The sequence below is a fragment of the Simochromis diagramma genome, unplaced genomic scaffold (genome assembly GCF_900408965.1).
Source record: "Simochromis diagramma unplaced genomic scaffold, fSimDia1.1 OVJJ01000293.1, whole genome shotgun sequence".
Classification (NCBI taxonomy): Eukaryota; Metazoa; Chordata; class Actinopteri; order Cichliformes; family Cichlidae; genus Simochromis; species Simochromis diagramma.
The window spans coordinates 26,695,963-26,719,342 of NW_024386801.1; the positions used below are offsets into that span (position 1 = coordinate 26,695,963).

A 23,380-nucleotide genomic window follows, 5' to 3' on the forward strand; every position below is an offset into this window, starting at 1 on the left:
GTCAGCCTTCTAACCACACAGACCCCGCAGTCTCCAAATCAAGGATGTTTTCTGATTTACAGAGCGTCCTGTAAGACCTCAACTACCCAGCATCGCCCCCGCCTCCTCCTCCTCCTCCTTCCTCTGCAGACTAGCCACTCCTCCTTCCTCTCTCCCAGCCTGCTGACGAGAAAAGCTCTCAGCTGGTGTGACGGCGGGTTATGAAAGAGCAGAGCGGCAGGTGAGCGTGTGTGCAGCTGGACGGAGACTCGGTGATGAGATGCAGTTCGGCTGGAGGATCGCCGTGATGCTGCTGCTGCTGCCAGCTGTGTGTGAGGCTCAGAGCGGAGATGGAGACCCCGACATGGGTAAGAAGATTTTAAAACATGCGGTTAGCACAGGAATGTTGGGGGTGATTCTTTTACATTAGTATCTTTCACGGAAATACAAATACAGAAAAAATATTAGAAAATGTAAAGTTTGGATCTTTGATGGGGGCTATATTTGCAGCACATATTATCTGAGATGAATTATTGCACCTGTGGAGCACTTACCTGAGCATAATGGCTCAAAATTAAAAAGCTTCATGAAGAGACTCTTTAAAATCCTTAAATGACTTTGCGCTCAAGTGTGGTTACCGTTAATTTCGAAGAAGCGTGAACAATTTGTATCTCTTAAGACAAAAACAAGTGAATAATCATCATTTCAGGAGTTTATGAGACACTCACTTCAGCTTTGGGGCACAAATTCGGAAGAAAAATGAGACACCTGTTAAGTCCCATCATCAGCTTTCGATATCCGGGATTGATTTAATAATCAGCCTTCTCGTGCACATCGGCTCGTAGGCACAAACAAAATCAGAAGCAGTGATGTTATCAGCGTGACAGTTGGGAGTAAACACAGCTTCGTCTCTGTGCTCGTGGGGCTCCGCTGATGCTCTGCTTTTTGTTCCATCAGAGCTTCACTCGGTTCAGTTTCTGCACCGCGGTGGACTGGATCAGATGCTTAAAATTCCTCCTGTGGTTAAATCTTCACACATAGCCGACAGTTTGGAGGTTCTGCTTAGTGCATGCAGTTTTAGTGTACTGGCAACACCCTACGTAAGCCATCCATTTAGCAGTAAAAACACATAAAAGCAGTTTATAATAAGCAATGGTATGAATAAAGTTAAATGCACGTATTTAAGGTGAGCAAGGACACTGTTCGGCGTTCAGGCAGTTAATGCGAAGTAAAGCAGTGACTATAAATAACTGCAAAGTCAGGAAGAAAAGTTGTGGTTATTTTAACAACTTGTATAACACGATTTAATCATGCTGGCAGCTTCAAAGTGTTGTGGTGTTGAACATGGTTGTAAGGTCAACATGTCAAGTCACTGGTAAGATTTTGTCATGCAGCATATTGTGTTTGGTAAACAGAGACATCTACAGCCTCAGCGTTTTCTCCTTTCTCGCGACCTAGTTTAACGTCCTGGGGTTGCCAGAGTGAGGGCGGGGGTCTGGAGCCTAACCTAGCTGTCATAGTGTGAGAGGCTGCTACAGGTAGTCAGTGCTAACCTCTGCACCCCCCCCCCCCCCCCCCTCTGCTTAAATGCTTCCAATTAGTCTTATAATTAAAAACTGAAGAAAATTCGGTATTCATTTTTATGCAGATGATGCACAGTCAGTTTTCCTTCAACAAGTTACTACAGAATAATTATTTTTGTGTTGCATCCCTAAAATCAAAGAGAATTAGTTATTTATACTGTGACAAATTGGAATAAAAAATGTTCTCAAAGCACTTCATACTGTAGTGACAGGCAGCTGCAGAGGCAGGGTTTCAAAATTATGCTGATGATGCAGTTATCTGCGTATCAGGAGGGACTCCAGTGTGCTGTTGAGTTATGTGATGGTTTCTCAGTAACCTCTGATTAGAAAGAAATCAGTTCAGCTATTTGGATATAGTCTATCACACCTTTCATGCTATGTCACTGTTTGGGTTAAACAAGTCAGCAATAAATAGTGTTCATGATGCAAGATATTGGACCAGAAGATAATAAACTGGCATCACCATGAAATTCAAAGTTTTACATTTTCATAAATTAAATCACCCACAATCTACTTAATCAACATACTTAACCACAGGAACAGTCAGTGGGGCTTTGAACAAGCAAAACAACATTTATTTAGTCTTTTTTCACTCTTAAAGATCTGAAACACTCAGAGATAAAAGCATAAACTGGTGTTAATGATAAAGACAAATATTTGATCAGTGACATGGAAGTTTTTTGATGTAGTTTGCATTTATTTCACTGCTGTTTCCCTTCCTGATTGTTTTCATGTCTGTGTTGACATGTTGTATGTAAAGCTTAATCTTGAATCAGCTTAAGGCACATGGGCTGCAAATCAGCTGTGGTTAGACATCTTTGGTAGTATATGATATATATATACTGCTAACTGACAGAAAAAAAGTTAAAAGACAAGAGTGTAATACTCAAAAAGTGGAGAAATGTCTGAAAGTGTTTTTCATCTCAGAGCCCAGAATCAGCTGCACGTCTCACATCATGATGAAAAGATGCAATTTGACCTGCAAGCTGCTTGAAGGCAGAAATGATGACGAGGATGATGAAGAGGGTGGAGGTGATGGAGGCAACAGCATTGAGAGGATGACCCTGTGGTAAACCTTTGATATAACGTTCAGTACTGTGCTGCATGTCAGAGGAAATTCAGATACTGATGCAGGTCACTGCTCTTCTGTTCAGCTACCTTAATTATGACAGCGACGTAATGATGAAGTGCATGGAGACATACAGTGATACATTCAGCTCCCCAGACCTGAAGCCCTTGTCGAAACTCACTCTGACCATCCACTTAAAGAGTGGTGGCAGGATTTCACAAAAACTCTACCTGAAGAACATAGGTAAACATGTCATCTGGTTACATTTTCAGACTTTACAAATGCTTCTAAACATCAGTAGCTGCCTGGTGAAGAGTCACCACTGCACTGCCTGTCAGACTTCATGTTCATTTCCTTTTTTTCCAGTATAGAAATGTAAAAGTCTTGAATTCTGCCTGCCCAAAGCTGCTATCATTACTGTCCTCTCTCTGTGTGCTGTCCCTGCAGTTAAACCAATGAGTCCTCAGGTGTTTAACATCACCTTCCAAGAAGAGTCTAACGAGGCTAAGATTTGGATTCAGATCCCGTACCAAAAGGACTACCTGAAAGTGAAGAACCAGGAATTCCAGTTTCAGATCGAGACAGCTGGGGAAATCATGGTACAGTGATCTAAAAAGTATAGCTCAGAAGTGCAATCTCACATTCTACTTCAAGACTTTCAGGTTTTCGCTATAACATCAGACATAGTTTCTCCTAGAGAGACTGTTGTATTGTGGGTTGTTTTTAATGTTAAACAATCTAATGAGTAAATCTTTCAGTGTTTGGTTTGCCCAGTAGTAGTCTCTGAAGTTCCTGTGATATTAACTGTAATGCAGACAAATCTGAGAGCATCGTCTTACCTTTTCTCCGGTAGAATGCACCTGGTTCCAATCGAGGTCAAACTGATTTCCAGTTTCTCACACAATGATAAATTTTAAGCACTCTCCTGATAATTTAATGGTTCCAATCACCAGTTTTAAACCTTATTGTGTAAAACATGTTGTTTCTTTTGAAAACTGTAGTCCCAGTAGAGTCAAAAGGGACCAGCGCTACATTACAGGTCATCTGAAATTTAATACTTGTCCTATCTTGTATGAGGACGTGCTTCAACATAAAAAGACTGTTTTACATCAACAATATCATACAATGTTTTGCAATGACTGAAATGTTTTCTTTTCTCTCTGACCACAGATTCAGAACACCTCATCCCAGGACTTCATAAATATCAACATGGGATACCTTAAAAAAGGCTCAAAGTATTATGTCAAAGTGCGGGCGCGAACACTCCCAAAGATTTTTCAGGGCACGTGGAGTGAGTGGAGTGAAACGTTCACTTTCCTTACCCCTGGTAAGAACAATAGTCTAGTCCTGCTGCACAACCTTTTTTAAACACTGATATCAGTAATGATCTGTGTTGTTCTCCTTCCTGAAGAAAACCTCCAGAAGCAGACCAGTGGAGTACAGGTGGAACCGTACCAAGTCGGAGTGTTTCTGGTCTCTCTGCTGGTGGTGACCTTTATTATCATCATCATCATCATCCTCTGGAAAAACAAGTATGACGTCTACTTTCTGTCAGAAAAATCTGAGTAGTGAGTTCCCTTCACTAAGTTTCTTTCCTTTTTATTCCACAGGATATTTACCTACATGTGGCCAAGCATCCCGCATCCTAAACAGACTCTGGTGCAGATCTGCAAGCCAAACAATGTGAGTTATTCTACTGTCAGATAAAAAAATAAAAAACACTGCAAAGCAACATCAGGTCACGTGTGAGCGACAGGACCAGTTGTAGAAATCACAACACAAAATCTTACTTAGATGAGATTTCAGCTGGTGGTACCCCTACCAAAGAGCAATTGTAGTCAAAACTGTGGCATCAACATAGTAACATAAACATTCATATTGATGATACTTTTTTTATTCACCAACTTGCTGAGCTATGCTGAGCACATCAGCTTATAAACACAGTTTGTAAAACCTCAAGCATTGCTTTGTTTTTTGATGTGACACCAGGATTTTACAGCACAGTGAGCGGTGCATCGGTTGTACTGATTAATGCTGACATTGCACTCTTGACCTCTCTGGTACAAAAGATATCAAACAGGCACTACAGGTTCATGAAACTCATTTTGACATGAATCTTTGGAACTTTCAGTTTGACTAATAAGAAACACAAAAATTAGCTGTCTGCAGCAGGCATTTAACTAACTGTGTGAAATTCTGGCGTGCCTCTGCACAGCCCGTTGGTTTTTGCTGTTTAACATTGTGATGAGTTTTTTTTTTTTAGAGGTACTAGATCAAGCTGCTTTTAACTGTTGCACCGTAGGGCAGTTAAAACCAGTGCATTTACTTGTAATTGTTAAGACAAAGAACATGACAAAGGAGCTTTTGATTGGCTGTAGACAAATATGATGTCATTCTGGTTTTGCAGCCTCTGTTGCTGACCTTCAGACCTGAGGTGCTCAGTGATCTCAAAGTCTACCCCGTGGAGACGACAGCGCGTGAAGAAACAGAGCCTGCGATCAGTCCTGCATCTGCTGCTGCTTACAGCACTCAGTCGAGCGAACCCTGCTCCACCCAGAGCTTAGATTGCAGGAGTACTGCCAGCGCCAGCACCGAGGAGCTGGAGCTCTCTGCCTTGTTGAGCAGGAGCTCGTCTGAAGCCGAGGACAGCCTGTCGAGCTGCAGTCCTTCCCCCATCGACATCCTCCAGCTTGGGGAAAGACCCGAGCAGCCTGAGCAACAATTTGAAGTCAATGACTTTGAGGTGTTTGGAGCAAATCGACAGGAGGAGGCTTACGTCACCATGTCCAGTTTCTATAAGATCAAGTAGGTGATGCAGTGGTGAGCAAACAGGATCAGAGACTGTACTTATCAAACTTCAGGATGCTCTAAAGCAAAGAGCTTCCAACTTCACGAGGTCTTCAGAGCAAAGTGAAAGAACAGAAAGACAAACATGCTGCCTTTTTGTCCGGATGTGCCTATCTACCACTTACATTTCACCTGGATTTCAATGATGCTGGACCTCTGTCCAGAGAACCAGACATCTGGCATTCATTACCAAAAGAAAAATCACTGAATGGAGTGCTGAAGTTTGGTTCACTTTACAGAAATCAAGCTTTTACTGGTGAAGTATCTCATCTGGATTCTCATTTGCGCATAAACCTAAGAGGATAAATTCTTTTAGGTTTTGTCATTTTTTGACATTTATTTTAACTCCATCTTGGAGTTCTGTAGCAAATATACACAAGAATTACTCAGTTTCTGCTATGACGTTTGGTTCAGATGTTCCCATCAGGATGAACAGTGATAACATTTAGTAATTTCACACCATCCTCAGTTCATTATGTTACACATCCATTACTTTGTCTCTGCTACACTCTGAGTTTAGCAGAGTTTTTTAAGCGTAGCAGCCTCAACAAGCTGCTAACATGAGTGGAGACTCTTATTCCCCATTGCCACTAACATGGAATGGGTTCTTTTTCTGATTCATGAACATATTTTTGCATCTTTTGCACCAGCATTTTAACCCAAAATAAATCGTCTCATCTTTGTATAGAAGCTGGCTCCTAGCTGGGACTTAAGAAAAAGGTTTTGAAGTGCTAGCCATGATAGGATTAGTGGGAGTGTCACATTTTACAGGCTGTAAAGCGAGAATAGACAACATGACAACATTTGGTATTTGGTGACAGGGTGAAGAAAAATTCCCTTTTCATAAGAGAAAGCCTCGGCAGAATCAGGCTCATGTGCCGCCATCTGCTGTGACTGGTTGGGGGTGAGGGGAGTCTCCATCATTGACTCGTTAAAAAAAAAAAAAAAAAAATCACCAACGTGTAAATTTGTCCTCACTTTGGTGTTTCTCTCTCTTCCTGTGTCATTTTCTTGGACAGTCAGCCATCAACAGGCTTGCTAAGGAAAAAAACAAACGTTTTTGTGCAGCGGAGCTGCTCACAGCTTGTATTCAAAGACAGCAAAACACAGCCTGTGGTTAATTTTTGTGACTCATAAACCAAAAAACATTTGAGACAACTAAAGTAACGATGTGTTACACGTTATTCTAACAATATGAACTTAGTTCTGCTCCTTTATAATCGGGTTTATTTTAATATGTTTAGTCACTGCTGTTATTTTTAAAGTGATAAATTGGCTGTTATTCTTGTGCTTGTACCAACAGATTTTTTATTTTTTTTTTAGCTTTAATCTTTCACTTGAACCCAAAATGTAGCTTTGAGTAGAGCAGGCTGTTGACCTGCAGCTCTGAAATACAGGATTTATTTTGTTGCTTTGAGGCCAAGTGTGTTTTCATGTTTTTACTGACACACCTCCACATGTAGTCATTTGTCGTTGGAGGAATCATATATATACCTGTGTTTTTGCCTGTTTTACTACATAGCATAGAATAGTGGTTTTCAGATAAAACTACCTTCCAGGCATCCCAGCGTCTAAGTGATCACTTTATCTTTTAACTCAGCATTATGGATCGTGTTGGCTGCCTGGGAGGTGGTGAACAGCTTCAGTTGACAGATGAGAGAGAAATGAAAGTTTCTTTGATATTTAAGAGTGTGGCTCATCTAAAGAAACCCTTTAAACCCCCAAAATACATCTATATTGACCCAGTGTACTACCTAAATGATCAAAACACCCAACTGAATGAGCCTTCAAAGCACCTAACTGGTTGCTAGATCAAAGCTCCTACTTTATCCATCTAAAGGGCCACAAGAAATAACAAAAATATTACTAGAAGCTCATACTGGAGGCCATTAAAACCACATAAAACATCCCTGATACCTCCTGTGTAACCACGATCCCTGTAAATGAACCTGAGTACGTTCTCAGTGTCCAAAAGGAGCCACTACAATTAAACAAGGAACCACAAAGAGACCTATACAGAAGAACCACCTAAACAATCTGTGGAACATTGTTATTGGTTAAAAGGGCCTGTAAGATCTCTACAACCTAAACCTTGAGTCCTTGAGTCACATGACCACAACCTGAAGAACTCTTGGGACCTGCTTTTTATTCTCCAGGTGTTGTAGAAATGAATTTAATTAAACTTCAGCTTATGGATTTACTCATAAATTCTCAGTGCTCCATCTCACAAAAACTAGTCTGGTATAAGAAGACCTGTTTATCAGATTTTTCAATTTTTCACCATCTGTATTTTTTTTTTTTTTTTTTCTCATTCCTGAACCAAAAAAATCGAACAACACCAGTGAGGTCATTTAAAGCTGCTTGTATCTAAACTCATCTGCACTTAAACTCTTTGGGAACTGAAACTCATGCTGCAGCGTTCACCATGCATATCAAACAGGATCACATGTAAAGCCTCCTAAAGCTCATCTGAATCATAGTACAGCACTCAAAGCTTTGGGGTTACTTAGAAATTACCATGTTTTTGAAGGAAAAGCTAATTTGCTTTAATTTACAGTTAAGTGAACATAAATAATAACTAACTGAATCATTAAACAAATTTTTTTTTATTGGAATATCTACATCAGAGGCAAGCAGTGCAGGTTTATCACATTAAAAGGCTGACTCATTGTTGGAAAAACCGTCCAATCATGTTAGTAAAGGTGCTGTACTAATTAAGTAGTTACACACTGGCAATCTCCTCACATCCTCAGGCCACTAGGGAAAAATGTGCATATTCACTTGTTTGGCAAGTGGTTGCTAGCTGTTGCTGGGTGAAATCAATTGCATGGTTGCTTTGGTCACTAGCAGGCTGCTACGGTCACCTGCAGTTTGCATGGAAGACACAGACTTGTCTGCAAACACTCTCCAACTGCTTTCTGAGTGGAAATGAAAATGAAGTCTGACACAAACTGCAAACGGAGAATGTTTGAATTCAGAGTAAAAGTTGTGCCTCAATCAACATGATTCAAAAGGCAAAACTTTTATTTTGAAGGGAAACTTGCGCTGTTTCCAGTTTGTGTCTGACTTTTTTTACAGTTTTACTTCTACTCGGCAAGTAGTTAGTAAATGTTTGCAGAGAAGTCAGCACCCTCCATGGAAACTGAGGCGGCCGCGATAATCTGCAAGTGACCAAAGCCACAGTCACAATCAGCAGCCTTCAGCAGCTGCTCACCAACCGGGTAGGAAATACACATTTTTCCCGAGCAGCCGCTGGTTGACAGTGAGTAACTCACTGGTCTCTAGGCCTGTATGACTGTGGCTTTAGTTTCACAGCAACTGCCAGCAACCAACAGCAACCACTTGCCAGCCGGCTGGGGAATACACCTTTTTCTCCTAGCAACCTGTGGTTGCTGGGGGCCTGCCACCAACCGGTCTTAGCAGTGCTCTCTTGAGAGTAATACACACCAGTGTTATTTGGTTTGTTTTCTTCTTGTGGCTGCAAGGCATCACCTTCATTTCTTAGAACACGAACACAGCCTGAACACATTCTTCTTTTGGCCATTTTAAAGCTTCACATCTACACAGAAATGCTCCAGAGATGCAACTAGCCAGATTTAGTACATCTATAATCAGTATAGCAGTTTTTAGGTGTGCCATCGTGGTGGGAAAAGGTTTTTCTAATAATCAATAAGCCTCTTAATATTATAAAACTCCTTTAGAGAACATCATGTGCCATTAGAACACAGATGATTGCTTAAAATGGGCCTCTTTACACATACATAGATATTCCATAAAAAGAATGATTAGTTAGGTAGAAATTACACAATTAATCAGTATTTCTACTTTAACATCCATTTATGACTCTCTCAATCAGCTTTTCTTCTTGAAAACATGACGTTTCAAAGTGATCTCCAACTTCTGAGCAGTCGTGTACGTCATGTGTACGTCATGTCCACGCACGCTCAGCTGTCTGTAGGCGGGTTGTGGATGCGTTGCTGTAGCAACTGTTTCTGTTTGTAGTCATGGAGATGCTAAACCCAATGCTGCTGCTTCAATATCTGACACAACCGACCTCACAATGGCTGAAACAAAAACAGGAATGTACGCTTTATACTCAGAAACAAGAAGTCTGTAATCTGTACTAAATACAACGTACATACTTTATGGAAATGTCTAAATGTACTCGTGTTGATGTAACGTGGAATTGTTTTTATTTAATCACAATGCATATCAGTGTATATAGTAATAAAGTGGAAAATGAAATCCTGCTGTTTCACTGTGATGTAATTAGTAATGAAAAATGTGCACACGATACAAAAATGATAAAAGTCAGACCAATCTGTGTAATTGCATTTATTTAGAATATGACTTCTAACTGAAAATATGACAGAATTCAGGCTGCAGAATTGATCAGACACATCATTATGATCATTTAAAACAAATTCTGTTTGTCGGAAATCCATGAGGTGCTTAGATTCTGGAGTTTTAATGTGATTCAGAGCTTCCAAGCATTTTTCATCATTAGTATAAAGTAGACGTCGCTGTCGATGGAGGCGCTGACGCCACTGTAATAGTTCATAAACTCATCATGGGTCACCTGTCAAGTACAAGAAACCTGCTTTAATGACAGCTTAAATACAGAGATCAAACACGACAGTACTTCAAAGTGTTACTATGAAGACAAACAGCAGAGATGAAGAGGAAGGGGCCAACTTCATCGGTTAGATCAGAATGAAACAGCGGCCCGTTTCTTCTTGTGTGGCTTTAAAGTTTAAAAGGAAAATTTAAAAAAATGAGGTGCCTCACCTGATTGACATCCATCCATCCACTCTTTCATCCAATCATCCATACAGGATAATCAATTTTTTTTCTTGTTTAAAATTGGAAAAACAAAGTAACAATATAGGCCCATTTTGATTTGCACAAAAAATTATTGAAAAAACAAAAAACTCAAATCAAAATAAGGCAATAATCTCGAGGTGTTCTGTGTACAAAAAAATTAAATGAAGCAAAGTATGGGGGTAACATTTCTAATAGTTATGAAATTCCCTAAAAACTGTAAACACATTAAATTGCAGTCAGATGGCTCTTTAGACAGAGGTCATCTGAATCTAACTGTAAATCTTTAAAGACAGGTTTATGGATAGATATGAAGTCATTTATGAAATAAAGAGAGTAATGTGATGAAATCAGATATGTTTGGGATGGATGGGCTTTGCGCTATGAATTCTATAGTGAAAGTGTCGTTTTGTCTCTCTGTGCAGGCCAGGGCCTACTATATGCCACAGCCTAAAGGCAGCAGAGTTGCAGAGGCTGGAGTGACCACTGGCTATATGCTTGCAGGGTGGCGGGTCTCAGAGGACAACTTCTAACCCTGTTAAAGGCAACACGTGGAGTGCAACTGGCATTGTGGCATAGCCGGCTCTGGCCTTGGGACTGTGTGTTTTTATTTGATTCATAAATGGGACACTGGACTGTTTTATCCTTTATCTCTTGATTTTTTGTCAATAAATTGTCTTTTAGAATTTTATTGACTGTCATCTTTTTGCCCACGACTGAGACGGTTGGTCAGACCTAGAATCTTTCTTTGGGTGTGTTACAACTGGCGTTGTCGACAGGGTCTGGCCACCATAATCTGTAGTGGGCAAAAGTAAGATGACTGATCAGAGTGAATCACAGTCTGGCCCAAATAGAGAAGCATCAGTTTCTAGTGCAGGGTTTAGGCCCTTTGGTATGATCCCCATGTTTAATATGGTCACAACTAAATTTAGAGGGAAGGATTCAGTATTAGTCTAGGTGAATGGAAAAGTAATTTGCAGACAACATTTGCTTTGCAAGGAGTTCCTGTAGATTTTAGAGCAGAATTAACACTCTGTTGCTTAGAAGGCAAGGCTAAAAGAGAGATTTTAATTCTACCACCAGTGTGTGTTTTTATTTGATTCATAAATGGGACACTGGACTGTTTTATCCTTTGTCTGTTGATTTTTTGTCAATAAATTGTCTTTTAGAATTTTATTGACTGTCATCTTTTTGCCCACGACTGAGACGGTTGGTCAGACCTAGAATCTTTCTTTGGGTGTGTTACAGTCATGTTACTTGGGGTATACTTACTTAACTTTTAAGAGATGTTTAATTTTTCATCACCTTATTTTCCCACATTTTCCAACATGTGCATGATATTATGGTGTCAGATGCTCATGCTAAAGTTTAAAATATAAAGGTAATGATATGTAAAAATACTCCCTATGAGCCAAAATATCTTTGTAAATATTACAGCTCATGAGCACTGGGTGCTGAACCAAGGCAGACTTCACAAATCATCCAATCAGAAGAAAGCTGATTTAAAAGTAGGAGGAGATAAAGCAGCTTGTTTCAAACAGAGGTTGAACTGCAGGCTGCATTAAGGCGCAGTATAAGATAAAGAAGGATGATTTTGAAGTGTGAATCATGCAGAGCTGCTCTGGGAGAGTGCAAGAATAAAAATGTGGAGCAGGAAATGATGAGAACTGATCACCTCTGCGCGAGTTTCATATCTGCATGGAAACAGCGCGGCTGTGTTTGTTTACACAGCAGTTTGTTTACATCCAGAAAGTGAAAGAGAAAAAGCTGATTGGTTAGGTTGAACCACAGTAAGAAGCCAGAGTGAAGCAGCCTGCAGTGCGTGGACTAACACGCTAAATGAACGATTTCACTGCTGAGTTTGTATGTTGTCTGGTTCTTTGAGTCCATCTCATTGGAACACATTTACAAGTAAAACCATACAACATACCCTGCAGAACATTACCAGATTCCCCAGTGAGGAAATTTAATCACAGCTTTTCTACAATGGAAAACACCTCAAAATGGAAATACTCGCCGCCCTCCTACCACCACCCAAAAACCACGGAGCTCGATTACCAGAACGCCGCTAATTCAGAGTTTCCAGGCATTTCTCATCATCACAATAAAGTAGACGTCTGTATCGATGGAGGCGCTCACACCAGCGTAATAATTCATAAACTCCTCCTGGGTCACCTTCAGAGAGGAGCATACAGTTTCATCAACGCTGAGGAAAGTTTCACACCTAAAGTCTGTTTCAGTGCAGGAGCTACTGGTCTGTGGGCCACAGTCACTGACCTCCACCCACACAGACACCGCCTGTCTGGCATTCCTGTCAGAAGCTCGTTACCTTTCCATCCTTGTCATACGGAGAGTCAAAGCTATCCAGGAATGTCCTGAAGACCTGGTCCTCCGTCCACTCTCCGTTCTGGTACTTGGGGTGGTACTTGGCGTTGTAAACACCCCGCAGGTCTTCGATGGTGATCACCCCGTCACCCGTTTTATCCAGCTTCCGAAACGCCTGCATGACCACCTCCTTCCGGGCCTTGGACATTGGCGGCTGCAATTAACAGAAGGGGAAGTTAAAGGAGTGAAGATTCAGTTCAGTCCAGCTTATGACACATCATTCAGTAGTTTGAAACAGACGATCGCTGACTGCAGATTAAAACATCCATGCCATTTAGGGGCCTTCACAACTATTTTTTATTCAAAGCAGCTGTTTACCTTGAAACACAAGCACTGAAACCACAGTTGTTAAAAACGTATGGAAGGAGGACTTTGAGGGTATTTTTTAGTTCTGGCTGACTGATAGGAGGCGATCTCATCTCATGCTCTCATCGTTGGTCTGATTTACCCTGAGAGTGGCGAGGAACTCGTCAAAGTCGATGGTCCCGCTGCCGTCACGGTCAAATTGCTGAAACAGAGCTGTGGCCTCGTCCTTCTCCATCAAGACCCCGTAGTCGTTTAACCCCTTCATGAACTCCTTGAAGTCCAGCGAGCGGTTGTTGTTGTCGTCCATCACTCTGAAGGTCCTGACAAACAAAATCAGCGAATCAGACAGCAGCATTTCAGTTTTATACCATTGAAAAGTAAAACTTTATTTTAAAAAAAACTATAACTGTCTATATGTCAGTTAAAGTAAATAAGTAGTAAACTGTATTTTTAGTCCTGAGTCCCCTGATATTTGAGCTGCTTCAGAACAGACAGTTTCACTTCTGTCTTTACCGCTTTCATGTAGCTTTAGAAAAAAGAAACATTGTTTCCTTTAGTCAGCGCTGGATGAAGGATTCAGATCTGATGTGTGAAGTATGAACAATGTCATTACTGTGACTGCAGCTCACCAACTGATCTTATGAACTTTAAAAGACTCGTGTTTTTAAATCATCATCCAGCTGTAGAGCAGCAGAGTATGCAGCAGCTCAAACTGAAAGTACTCCAGTACTGCAGTGCTGGGAGTAAATGTGCGTATTACAGGACCTGAGGTTACTGCAGAGTGTACAGCTGAACATCAGCGGAGTAAAAACCACAAGAAGAGCAACAACACGACAAAGACAAACACAACAACATCCTGCAGCCGTGCCGACTCAGCGATGATCTGACAGGAAAACCTCAGCGTAAACATCGATGTGAGTGCTTCATTACTCTCATCTGACCCCGAAACCCACCGCCGCTGCATTAAAGGGACAAATCACAGCCGGCAGAGGACCTACACTCCACGACATTTACTCCACTGCATTAAAGAATAACTGAGAATGTCTGCCTGAGTCATGAATTGAACTAAGGGAGGGCCCCAAACAAATACAGACAACTGCAGATGGAAGTGACAAGTATCTTTTTTCTTTAATGGTCCAGGGGTTTTATATTAGGGGGGCTAACACAACAGAAGAATTAGCAGCTTCGCAGCAGGTTCTCGTGTTTGTAGAAGCTGACGTTTGTTGTTCAGTTTGATAAAATGGAAAAAGGAACGAGTGACTGGAGTCTATTTTTCAGTGTGATGATGAAGCTCGGGCATCTTTACGTGTTTGCGAACTTCTAATAATTTTGATTCTGTTTCTAGATTTTTCACAGTGGTAAAAACATTTTTATAAACACAGAATTTCCTTTTTTAAAACGACACAGGGACAATAGGCCCTGGATTGGAATGTTGAATGTGTGAGCAGGTGTGTGAAGTGGTGGAGCTCACCTGCCCAAACCTTTGATCCCAGATGAGCCTCGAGTCAGACACTGCAGCCGGAGTCTCTCTATGGGGTCTGAACACTCAGACAGCTGGCGCTTGGCGTTCATCGCCATCTCTCTGTCGTGTCTCGATGTGCCCGCCATCCTTGACATAACACAGACCAATCAGGTTTCACTCTGACAGCTGATCTATACCTTAACTCAGCCTACGGTGTGCTGCGTGTGTCTGTCTGACCTCAGCCAGATAAAATATGAAATGTTATATTTTGAATAAACAATTTTTAAACATTTGTGGCTGGGGTGTGGTCCCTGGCGTGCTGCAGGCGAGGGGCGACACAGTGAGCTCAGAGGTGGCGCGGAGGTGTGGCAGGGACGCAGGTGTGTGTGCTCAGCCTAATGACTCTTTTCCCTCTGTTTGGATATATGACGGGGGAGACGGAGGAAGACAGACTGAACAGCTAGGGAGTGACTGTTTCCCAGGCTTGTTGGGCCGAAACAACAGGAGAGAGCTGCTGAGAACAATAAAAGTTTGCATTAGCACAGAACAGCCCGTGTGTATCATTTATCACAACATCACCTCCTGGAGGTGTGACAGATATCTCCTAAATCATATTTAGACATTAAGCGTCATCCGTTGAACCGCCATGATCAGCCAACCAGGACGCTCCAGAAAACCACATCCATGGATGTTTTTCTATCCCTGTGATTATCTTCACTTCTTACTGTGTGCAGGACCAGACTTTAGGTTGAGGCCACAACCACACCTGACCCCCTATTAGCGCTGTCTACAGGCTCAGGTGTGTTTGGACATGAGGGCTGTGGTCAGATAGTCTGTTTTGATAACTGTTTCTTCATTTCTTTCTTATTTCTTTGAAGATCATGTCACAGATCTGAGTATTGAACTACAGATCGGTATTTTGGGACTCTTTACTTTTAATTATTAGTCATTCGGTGTTTTGGTTTTAGTAGTGAGTTTGGTCGTTTAGAGTTTTTAGTTTATTACGTTTACGTTTTTCTGTATTTTACATTTCCCTATGATTTTCTCTGAGCTGTCTGGATTTAGTTATTTTCTGTCTTCGACGTTGCATAAATTCTGCTTTGGACTTGATCACCCTAATATCAGTACTTCATTGTCCATTATGAATTTCTCACATGCTGACAGCATATGAACCAGTGTGGCACATGAGGGCCTCAGAGTCTGCTGGTGATTTGCAGGTAAGTGCAGGATGAAACTCTATGAGGACGCAGCTTTCTCTCTGAGCTGTTGGATCAGTCTGAACTGAGAACCTTTCATTTGTCTTATTTACTGTGATTTATCTTTATAAGTAGAAGAGTGACATGGTTATACTGACATTAATTATGATATTCTAAAAAATGAATATCAATATTATCAATAATGCACAAATATTAAATATTTAAATAATGCAAACAATTTTGTAATCTTTCTTTTTACACGTTCACCGACTCTGTGAACTTATTTATTTTGCTATTTTACCAAAACATCAAAGAAATTAAAATAAACTGTGAAAGCCCTCTGTATTATTTTTTATTGTTTTGGCTTTTAAATGAAGTTTCATTCAGCCCTACTTTCATTTATTAACTGATTAGATTTCATGTAAATACATTTAAATCTATTTCATTTTTCTGTTCTAATTTATCTGCTTTATTCAGCATTTGTTTTGTTTTATTCATTTTTGTTGCCTTTTGCAATCCTTTTGTTCTTATATGTTAATGTTATATTCACGTTACTTGTACTGTTTTATTATTTATTTTGTTTTTTCATATTACACTTTGTCTTGCTGTCAGTTCTCCTAGGGCTATTTTAAACTCACTCACCTGGATGAGAGATGTTGAATTAAGAGAGGCTGAGTTTGTGTCTAAACTGATCCAGAAGCAGATTTATAACAGCTTGAAGTCTTAAAAAAACCTGATCCACAGATCAAAGACAAACAGCTTCACCTGCTGCTATATATATATTTTTAGTATTCTTTTAGCACTATTTATATTATTATATTACTATTTATTACCTTATTGTTAGGGCTGTTTTTGTTTTTGTTGTGCATCTGCACCTTATTGTTGTCAATGCCTACGCATGGGACAGTGTGAAACGTAATTTCAATTCCTTTGTATGGCAAGTACATTTGAAGAAATTGACAAATAAAAGTATTCTATTCTATTCTATTCTATTCTGGAGGCTGGAAGCACCTGCAGGCTGAACATTAAAAATTAAAGAAGGAAAAGTTTTAATTTCATTCCAAGAAAGAAGTTAAAATGGAGCGAGAGGGCAGGTCCACCAGTGTGTGTACCAGTGTTGGGACTAATGCGTTATTAAGTAACGCGTTCCGTAACTACGTTATTATTGTGGTAACGAGCACAGTAACTAGTTATTATGCCAAAATCAGGAACACGTTAGTCATTACTGGGATTTAGATAGGCTCGTTACTCGTTACTTGGTGTGGTGGCTGTCGCGGAGCTTCCACAGATTCAGTAACATTAGCAAGTGGTGGAGGCCAGCAGGTGGATGAGGGAAAGGGGACGCAAGAGGAAGAGAGATCCGAGGCGGCCGCCAGTTTGAGTGTCAGGTGAACTGAACTTCAGGTAAGAAGTTATGACCTGCAGTCTCTCTGGGTCAGATATGAACCAAGTTTAGGTGGAGTTTATTTTCGTTATTCTGACTTTGTCCATACTGCGTGCTAGCTAGCATGACGGAGTTTCTATACAGCTGGGTGGGTGCTATGATGTTACTGATGTTGAACTTTATTTTGTTCATAAGGTTAATTATTAGAGTTGCCAACCGTCCCGTAAAAAACGGAGTCGTCTCGTATTCAGAGAAAATATTACGCGTTTCGTATTGAGGTGAAAAGGAACAGTTTGTCCCGGACTACAGCTACAATGAAAAAGACACAAAGCTGCAGTTATTCTGTGTTTACGCTGCACAGCTGCCTCTTCTTCTCTCATTCTCTCACCCTCCCTCTCCTGTTTCTACTTCAATCATGAAACTGATCAATGATCAGCTGATCGGCTTTTCTCTCTTGTTTATCGCCCACTTTGCGCCAGAAAGAGGAAACCAGCGGATGTCGCGTTAAACAACAGCAGCACCTTTAAGCTTGATCAGAATTTATTTAATATTAATTTCTAGTATCAGCTGATGTTTGCTGGAGCCACAGCTGTAAAAGCTGCTGGTCATGATGTCGGTTTGGTTATCTGGTGAGAGGGAAACATGAAGATGAAACCAGGAGATGTCCTTACTGGATCATCAGAGCTGAACAGGTGATGGAGAAACAGGTTTACCTTTTAGGTGACAAGAATGAGTTGAAGGGAAGTTCTGAACTGTTTCTGAGAGACAAATGACACCAGGATCCTTTTTTTTAAATGTAGCTGACAGCTGGTAACTGTGCAGGGGCGGATCTAGCAAAGTGTTGCCAGGGGGGCAGGTAGGACATTAACAGGGAGAGGGGGGCACAAAGAAATACTTTTCTTTCTTATTCTCATTTAAAATGTCTCACTTTTAAAAAATAATTATCTGAATCTTACAACAAACGATTGATAGATTGAATCATGTATACCATCAAGACAGTATACATCACTGACACAACAGTGTTTATTTTCATTCATGATTTTTCCTCTAGTCAAAATGCCCGGGCTGATTTTTTGTCCCAGTCCAGCCCTGTATGCAGCTCATCTGCAGTCTGGTGTTACCTACATCTTCCTATTCAGAAGGCAGAATTTCCAAGTTCTGAGTACAATCAAAGCACCACGACTGCAGTTTTCGTGTTGGATGTAAAAAGCGCACATGACGCTGTGACGTAGGCTAGAATCATGGCGGTGGTCAACGACGGTCCAGGCGTGGGATTTCTCTCGTGGAAATATGCACATTATTTTTTCCTTTGGTAGGTGACACAGTGCACTTGTGGCAAGTAAGCAAACTAGAAGACTGTCAATCTTGCTGGGTATCCAGTTACAGAAGCAACACAAGTTACTTTCCCTAGTAACTAGTTACTTTGAAAGTAACGAGTAACTTGAATGTAACTAAGTTACTATTTAAAGTAACTTACCCAACACTGGTGTGTACAGCTGAATAATTAATATTTATATCTGTTCTAAACAATATCGGCAGCAGTTTCACTTAATGTAGTAAAATATTTATTTATTTACGAAATTATTGATACAAATAAAAACTGTAAAGTACAAGTATTTCAGATTTGAAGTGGAATATTTCAGATTTCCTTCATCTTTCTGACAACTGCAGCTACCTTCAGCAAAATGACCACATGCGTTAAACAAACGCAGACAGCAGGATCGTTTTCCTGCTCTGTAGTCACACTAAATCATTTGAATGTTAAATGAAGCTTCAGCCAACTTAAGATTACTGCTTTGCTTCCACTCGATGACATCATGGTATTACGTGTGTGCGCAGTGTATGGTAACATAAATGTGTGTATTTATGTTGTCTACATGTAAACTGCGTGAAAACGGCAGCTGCTCTTCAGAAGTTCACACAGACACACAAACCAACAATAGTCCAGGCTCCAGCTGTCAGTGTGAGGCTCTCACTGCTGTGTCCTGTCCGTGTTTTTATTCTGAAACCTCCACACTTCCTGTTGATTCTTGTTCATCCTCAAAGGTTCTGATTTCCAAAAGCGAGAAAATGGAAGCGTAATGGAGGATCTGAAGGTGTGTTACCTGTCCTGATGGAGTGACGCACAGGTGTTTGTCCGCTGTCTGTAGCTCAGAGTTAGGCTGAAGGAGGAAGAAGGAGGCCCGAGAGGAGTATGAGGGGGATCAGTGTGAGCCCAGAGAGGAGTCCGAGCGAGGAGTTTTAACGCTTTAACCTTTAGATTTTCGCTTCCCCGAGGCTGCCCCTCCCCAAACGATAATCCGTTACCATGGAGACACACTGCTCTGTTCTGCGTTGTGATTGGCTCTCCCATGCTCAGTGGGAGGAGTTCCGGTGTTTCTGAGTAAATGCACTACAACCGGAAGTGTATGATAAGTTCATGACGTTTATATCCGGTAAAATAAGGAGATCCAGCTGTGGCCATTAGTTGTAAAATGTAACCTGAGTTTTACTGACATTTCTTTTTCTTCCTCTATTAAACTCTTAGGTGTATTTATTTATTGTTTGTTTGTTTTTTCACTCTAGCAGGTCATCTACTAATCCAGGGCAGGGCAATTAATTTCTACAGGGCGCACTGTGTTGGAAGGCCGAACCATGATTACCTAATTCTACTCATTATTAAATTCTCCCATTGTAAAAAGCAGTAAATTATATATTTTTATAAGCTGCTACTGGTAATGAGAAAAATATGTAGATATTTATGTAAATTTATGAATTGTGGTGTATGTCAAAGAGGAAACTAATCCTGTAAAAGTTACTTACAACTTACAACTAACTTGTCTTGACAGCTGCAACTCTGGCTAGCAAAGCTTCCAACTCCTTTGCACACTCTGCATCAGTTAAGTTCTTGTATATCTCCTTTTGTTTGGTCATGTAGTGACAATTGAGATTGTAATCCTTAAACACAGTGACTTGAATACCACAAACTAAGAACATGGCTTTACCTTTGACTTTTGTAAAGAAATATTTAGCAGGCCATATCTTGTTAAAAACAGGGCATTCGGAATCAGCTTTTCTTTTTTTACGTGAGCTGACTTTTTTTATGGGGCCAGCTCCTCTGACACAATATCAAACTAAAGTTATTTGTTTGGTAGCAGTTTGATTTTGACAAAATGTGAAATGTCACATCAGGGATTCCCATTATATTCATCATTGAGTGCTGGTATAGAGTAAGAATATAACTGAGGGCCATATTTGTTCATATTCATCACTGAAGCAAATATTTCTTTAAGCTGAATTTATCACAAGTTACAAAAAATATTATGGCCACAGCTGAAATAACAGAAACTGACAAGAACTGCTGCTCTTTCATAGAATGATGTGAATCATTGATGACTGAAACATTCATCTTTTTTTTCTTGTTGCATTTGTGAATCATATAAAATGTTAACAAAGGTCATCATCTGTCTTCTTTTCCTGACTTGGAGAGCACCAGGCACCAGGTTCTATGAAAGGGCATCTCACTCAGAAAAATAAAGGTGCCAACTGGAACCAAAAGTGGTTCTTTAGACTGATGCCATAGAAGAACCTTTTTTGGTGCCACAAAGAACCTTTTAAACAATGGTTCTTTGAAGAACCATTTCTTTCAGTGGTTCATTGAAGAACCTTTAAAGGTGCCCCAAAGAACCATCAAGAAATGGTTCTTTGGGGCACCTTTAATGGTTTTTCAAAGAACCTTTTTAAAAATGTTTTTTTAAAGAACCATTTTTAAAAAGGTCCTTCAAATGGTTCTTTAAAAAAACATTTTAAAGAAACTTTTTTGAAATGGTTCTTTGAAGAACCATTTCAAATCTTTCAAAATAAAATGTATCATAAATTGAATTTGAGTAGAGTAAAACAAATATGAGCACAGCATAGACATATATTAATGGTTTATTGCCATTTCGTAATATACCAAAAGACAAAAGGGCATTTTAACCACCAACACCACATCACTACAAATACATGTCACATATTAGTCATTTAAACATTAATAATTAAACATTTCTACTATACTATAAATAAATATTTGTAAATACTATAGCTATAGATAACACAACAATTAATACATGTATTGTTTAATTAATAAAACATCAGAAAGTGATAAACACAGATTAGAAATAGCAATTTCTTCATAACAGACCAATAAATCAACACATTTTCATCAGCAGATGTTTGCATGTTCAGTAAAAATATTTTAATTTTTTATTAAAATTATCAATGAACATTAAAAAAAACTAGAGGAACTAGTGTTCAAAAGTAGAGACCCATTAATAGAGAAAGACTTGCTAATACTAAAAGCACAATATAATAAAGAATCGGCAGATAGAGCAGCTTCGAACATTTTGAGATTAAATCAGTCTTTTTATGAACAAGGAGAGAAACCTGGAAAAATATTGGCATGGCAAATTAAACAATTGGAAGTGCAGAAAAATATAACATCGATTATAAACAGCAAAGGGGAAATGATAATGGATCCGATTGAAATAAACAAGGAATTTAGAAACTATTATGAAAAACTTTATGAATCCCAGGATAGATCAGATCAAAACTCCAGAAATGCATTTCTGGATAAAATAAATATTCCTACTATCGCTGACGACGTAAAACAACAATTAGATGCAGAAATCATCGAAGAGGAAATAAGCAGGGCAATTAACAATATGAGATCAGGTAAAAAAGCTGGACCAGATGGATTCCCAATTAATTTTTATAAAAAATTTAAAAGTAAATTAATGAAACCACTATTGGAAATGTATCAACAAATCATTAAGCAAAGGAAGTCTTCCTAAATCAGTAACAGGTTCACTAATCATTTTGTTACCTAAACCAGGAAAACCGAGTAATGGATGTGAAAATTTGAGGCCGATAAGCTTACTTAATTCTGATTTTAAGGTGTTGGGTAAAATATTAGCAACATGTCTGCAAGATACTCTCCCCTCAGTAATTCATAGAGATCAAAACGGTTTTATATTGGGGCGCCAAGGTCTACATAATGTAAGAAGAGTCTTTAACATTATAGACGGACTAAACAATTCTTCAGAGAGGGCCTTACTCTCACTGGATGCTGAAAAAGCATTCGATAGGGTCGAGTGGCCTTATCTTTTTGATGTTCTGACTAGATTTGGTTATGGAGATGTGTTTCGAAGATGGATACAATTATTACACTCAAATCCAACTGCTGAAATCTTGACAAACAAAAATATCTCTAAACCAATAAGGGTGAAACGGGGATGTCCACAAGGCTCACCGATAAGCCCACTGTTGTTTATATTAGCTATGGAACCCTTTGCTATAGCCGTACGTTCGAGTTTATCATTGACAGGAATTATGGTAAATGAAGTAGAACATAGGATTTTGTTGTACGCAGACGATGTAATAGTATATCTCTCTAAAATAACACAATCTATACCTGCTCTGCTTAGATTGATAGGGGAGTTTGGTCAAATATCGGGGTATGTCATTAACAAATCTAAATCATCCGTTTTATTATGAAATGAAGAAGAAAGGAAAAACCCACCCACAGTAACATCTCATTTTAAGACAGTAAAGGACTTTATGTACTTAGGAATAATGATTTCGCCCAAATTAAGTGAGATCGTGGAAAATAACTATGAAAGACTTTCTAAAGAAATAACAGAGATAGTGGACAGATGCATATCTCTACCAGTTTCTTTAATTGGTCGGATTAATATATACAAAATGAGTATACTGCCAAAGGTGCTTTATGCGTATCAGAACATCCCCTGCCGCCTCCCGTTGATTGGTTTAGCAGGATCAAAAAGCTTGTTATTACAGTGGCCCCTAGAATCAAGACACGTACAAACTCCAAAACACTTGCAAACTCCAAAACACTTCCAAACTAAAAAACACATGCAAACTCCAAAACACTTGCAAACTCCAAAACACATGCAAACTCCAAAACACTTGCAAACTAAAAAACACATGCAAACTCCAAAACACGTACAAACTCCAAAACACTTGCAAAATCCAAAACACTTGCAAACTAAAAAACACATGCAAATTCCAAAACACAATGGAAGTGCTCCAGGACGCTAGGGGCAGTGTTGAGCTCGATTTGCAAAATAAACGGCAAGTTTGTCTGTATGGGACGGTCTAGTCTCCGTCGCGCTTCCCAGGTTGCCTAGCAACCATGATACTAACCGCTGGAAATGTGTCATACAACTTGATTTGACAGAAATGAAGGAGAACATATTTTGTTCATTTGTTTGTTTGTTTCTACAAGAGCTTTGTGTGATTTGATAAGTATCTGAGGCTGAGACCACAGGACAGTAAAACATGATTTTTGGGCTTCATTTCTGTACTGAA

At 39.7% G+C, this 23,380-nt stretch overlaps 2 protein-coding genes across 3 annotated transcripts; one reads left to right on the forward strand and one right to left on the reverse strand.

Annotated features, from left to right (window-relative positions):
• The first annotated feature begins 171 nt into the window (after nt 1-171).
• il7r (interleukin 7 receptor) lies at nt 172-7,490 on the forward strand. The gene is made up of 8 exons (XM_040026862.1): nt 172-347; nt 2,490-2,631; nt 2,717-2,874; nt 3,079-3,230; nt 3,802-3,958; nt 4,043-4,163; nt 4,242-4,314; nt 5,039-7,490. Exons 1-8 carry the CDS (start codon nt 260-262, stop codon nt 5,438-5,440), a joined length of 1,293 nt encoding a protein of 430 aa, XP_039882796.1. The 5' UTR covers nt 172-259; the 3' UTR covers nt 5,441-7,490.
• Nucleotides 7,491-9,798: 2,308 nt separating this feature from the next.
• On the reverse strand, nt 9,799-19,354 carry capslb (calcyphosine-like b). Of its 2 annotated transcripts, XM_040026864.1 has the most exons (6): nt 19,138-19,354; nt 14,462-14,599; nt 13,133-13,310; nt 12,629-12,838; nt 12,358-12,474; nt 9,944-10,057 (listed from the first exon to the last, which is right to left on the reverse strand). In XM_040026864.1, the coding sequence occupies exons 2-5, from the start codon at nt 14,596-14,598 to the stop codon at nt 12,373-12,375; spliced, it is 627 nt and encodes a 208-aa protein (XP_039882798.1). In that variant the 5' UTR covers nt 14,599; nt 19,138-19,354; the 3' UTR covers nt 9,944-10,057; nt 12,358-12,372. The 2 variants fall into 2 exon arrangements, with proteins under 2 accessions (XP_039882797.1, XP_039882798.1); XM_040026863.1 differs by lacking the exon at nt 12,358-12,474 and having other exon boundaries at nt 9,799-10,057; nt 19,138-19,350.
• Nucleotides 19,355-23,380: the final 4,026 nt, after the last annotated feature.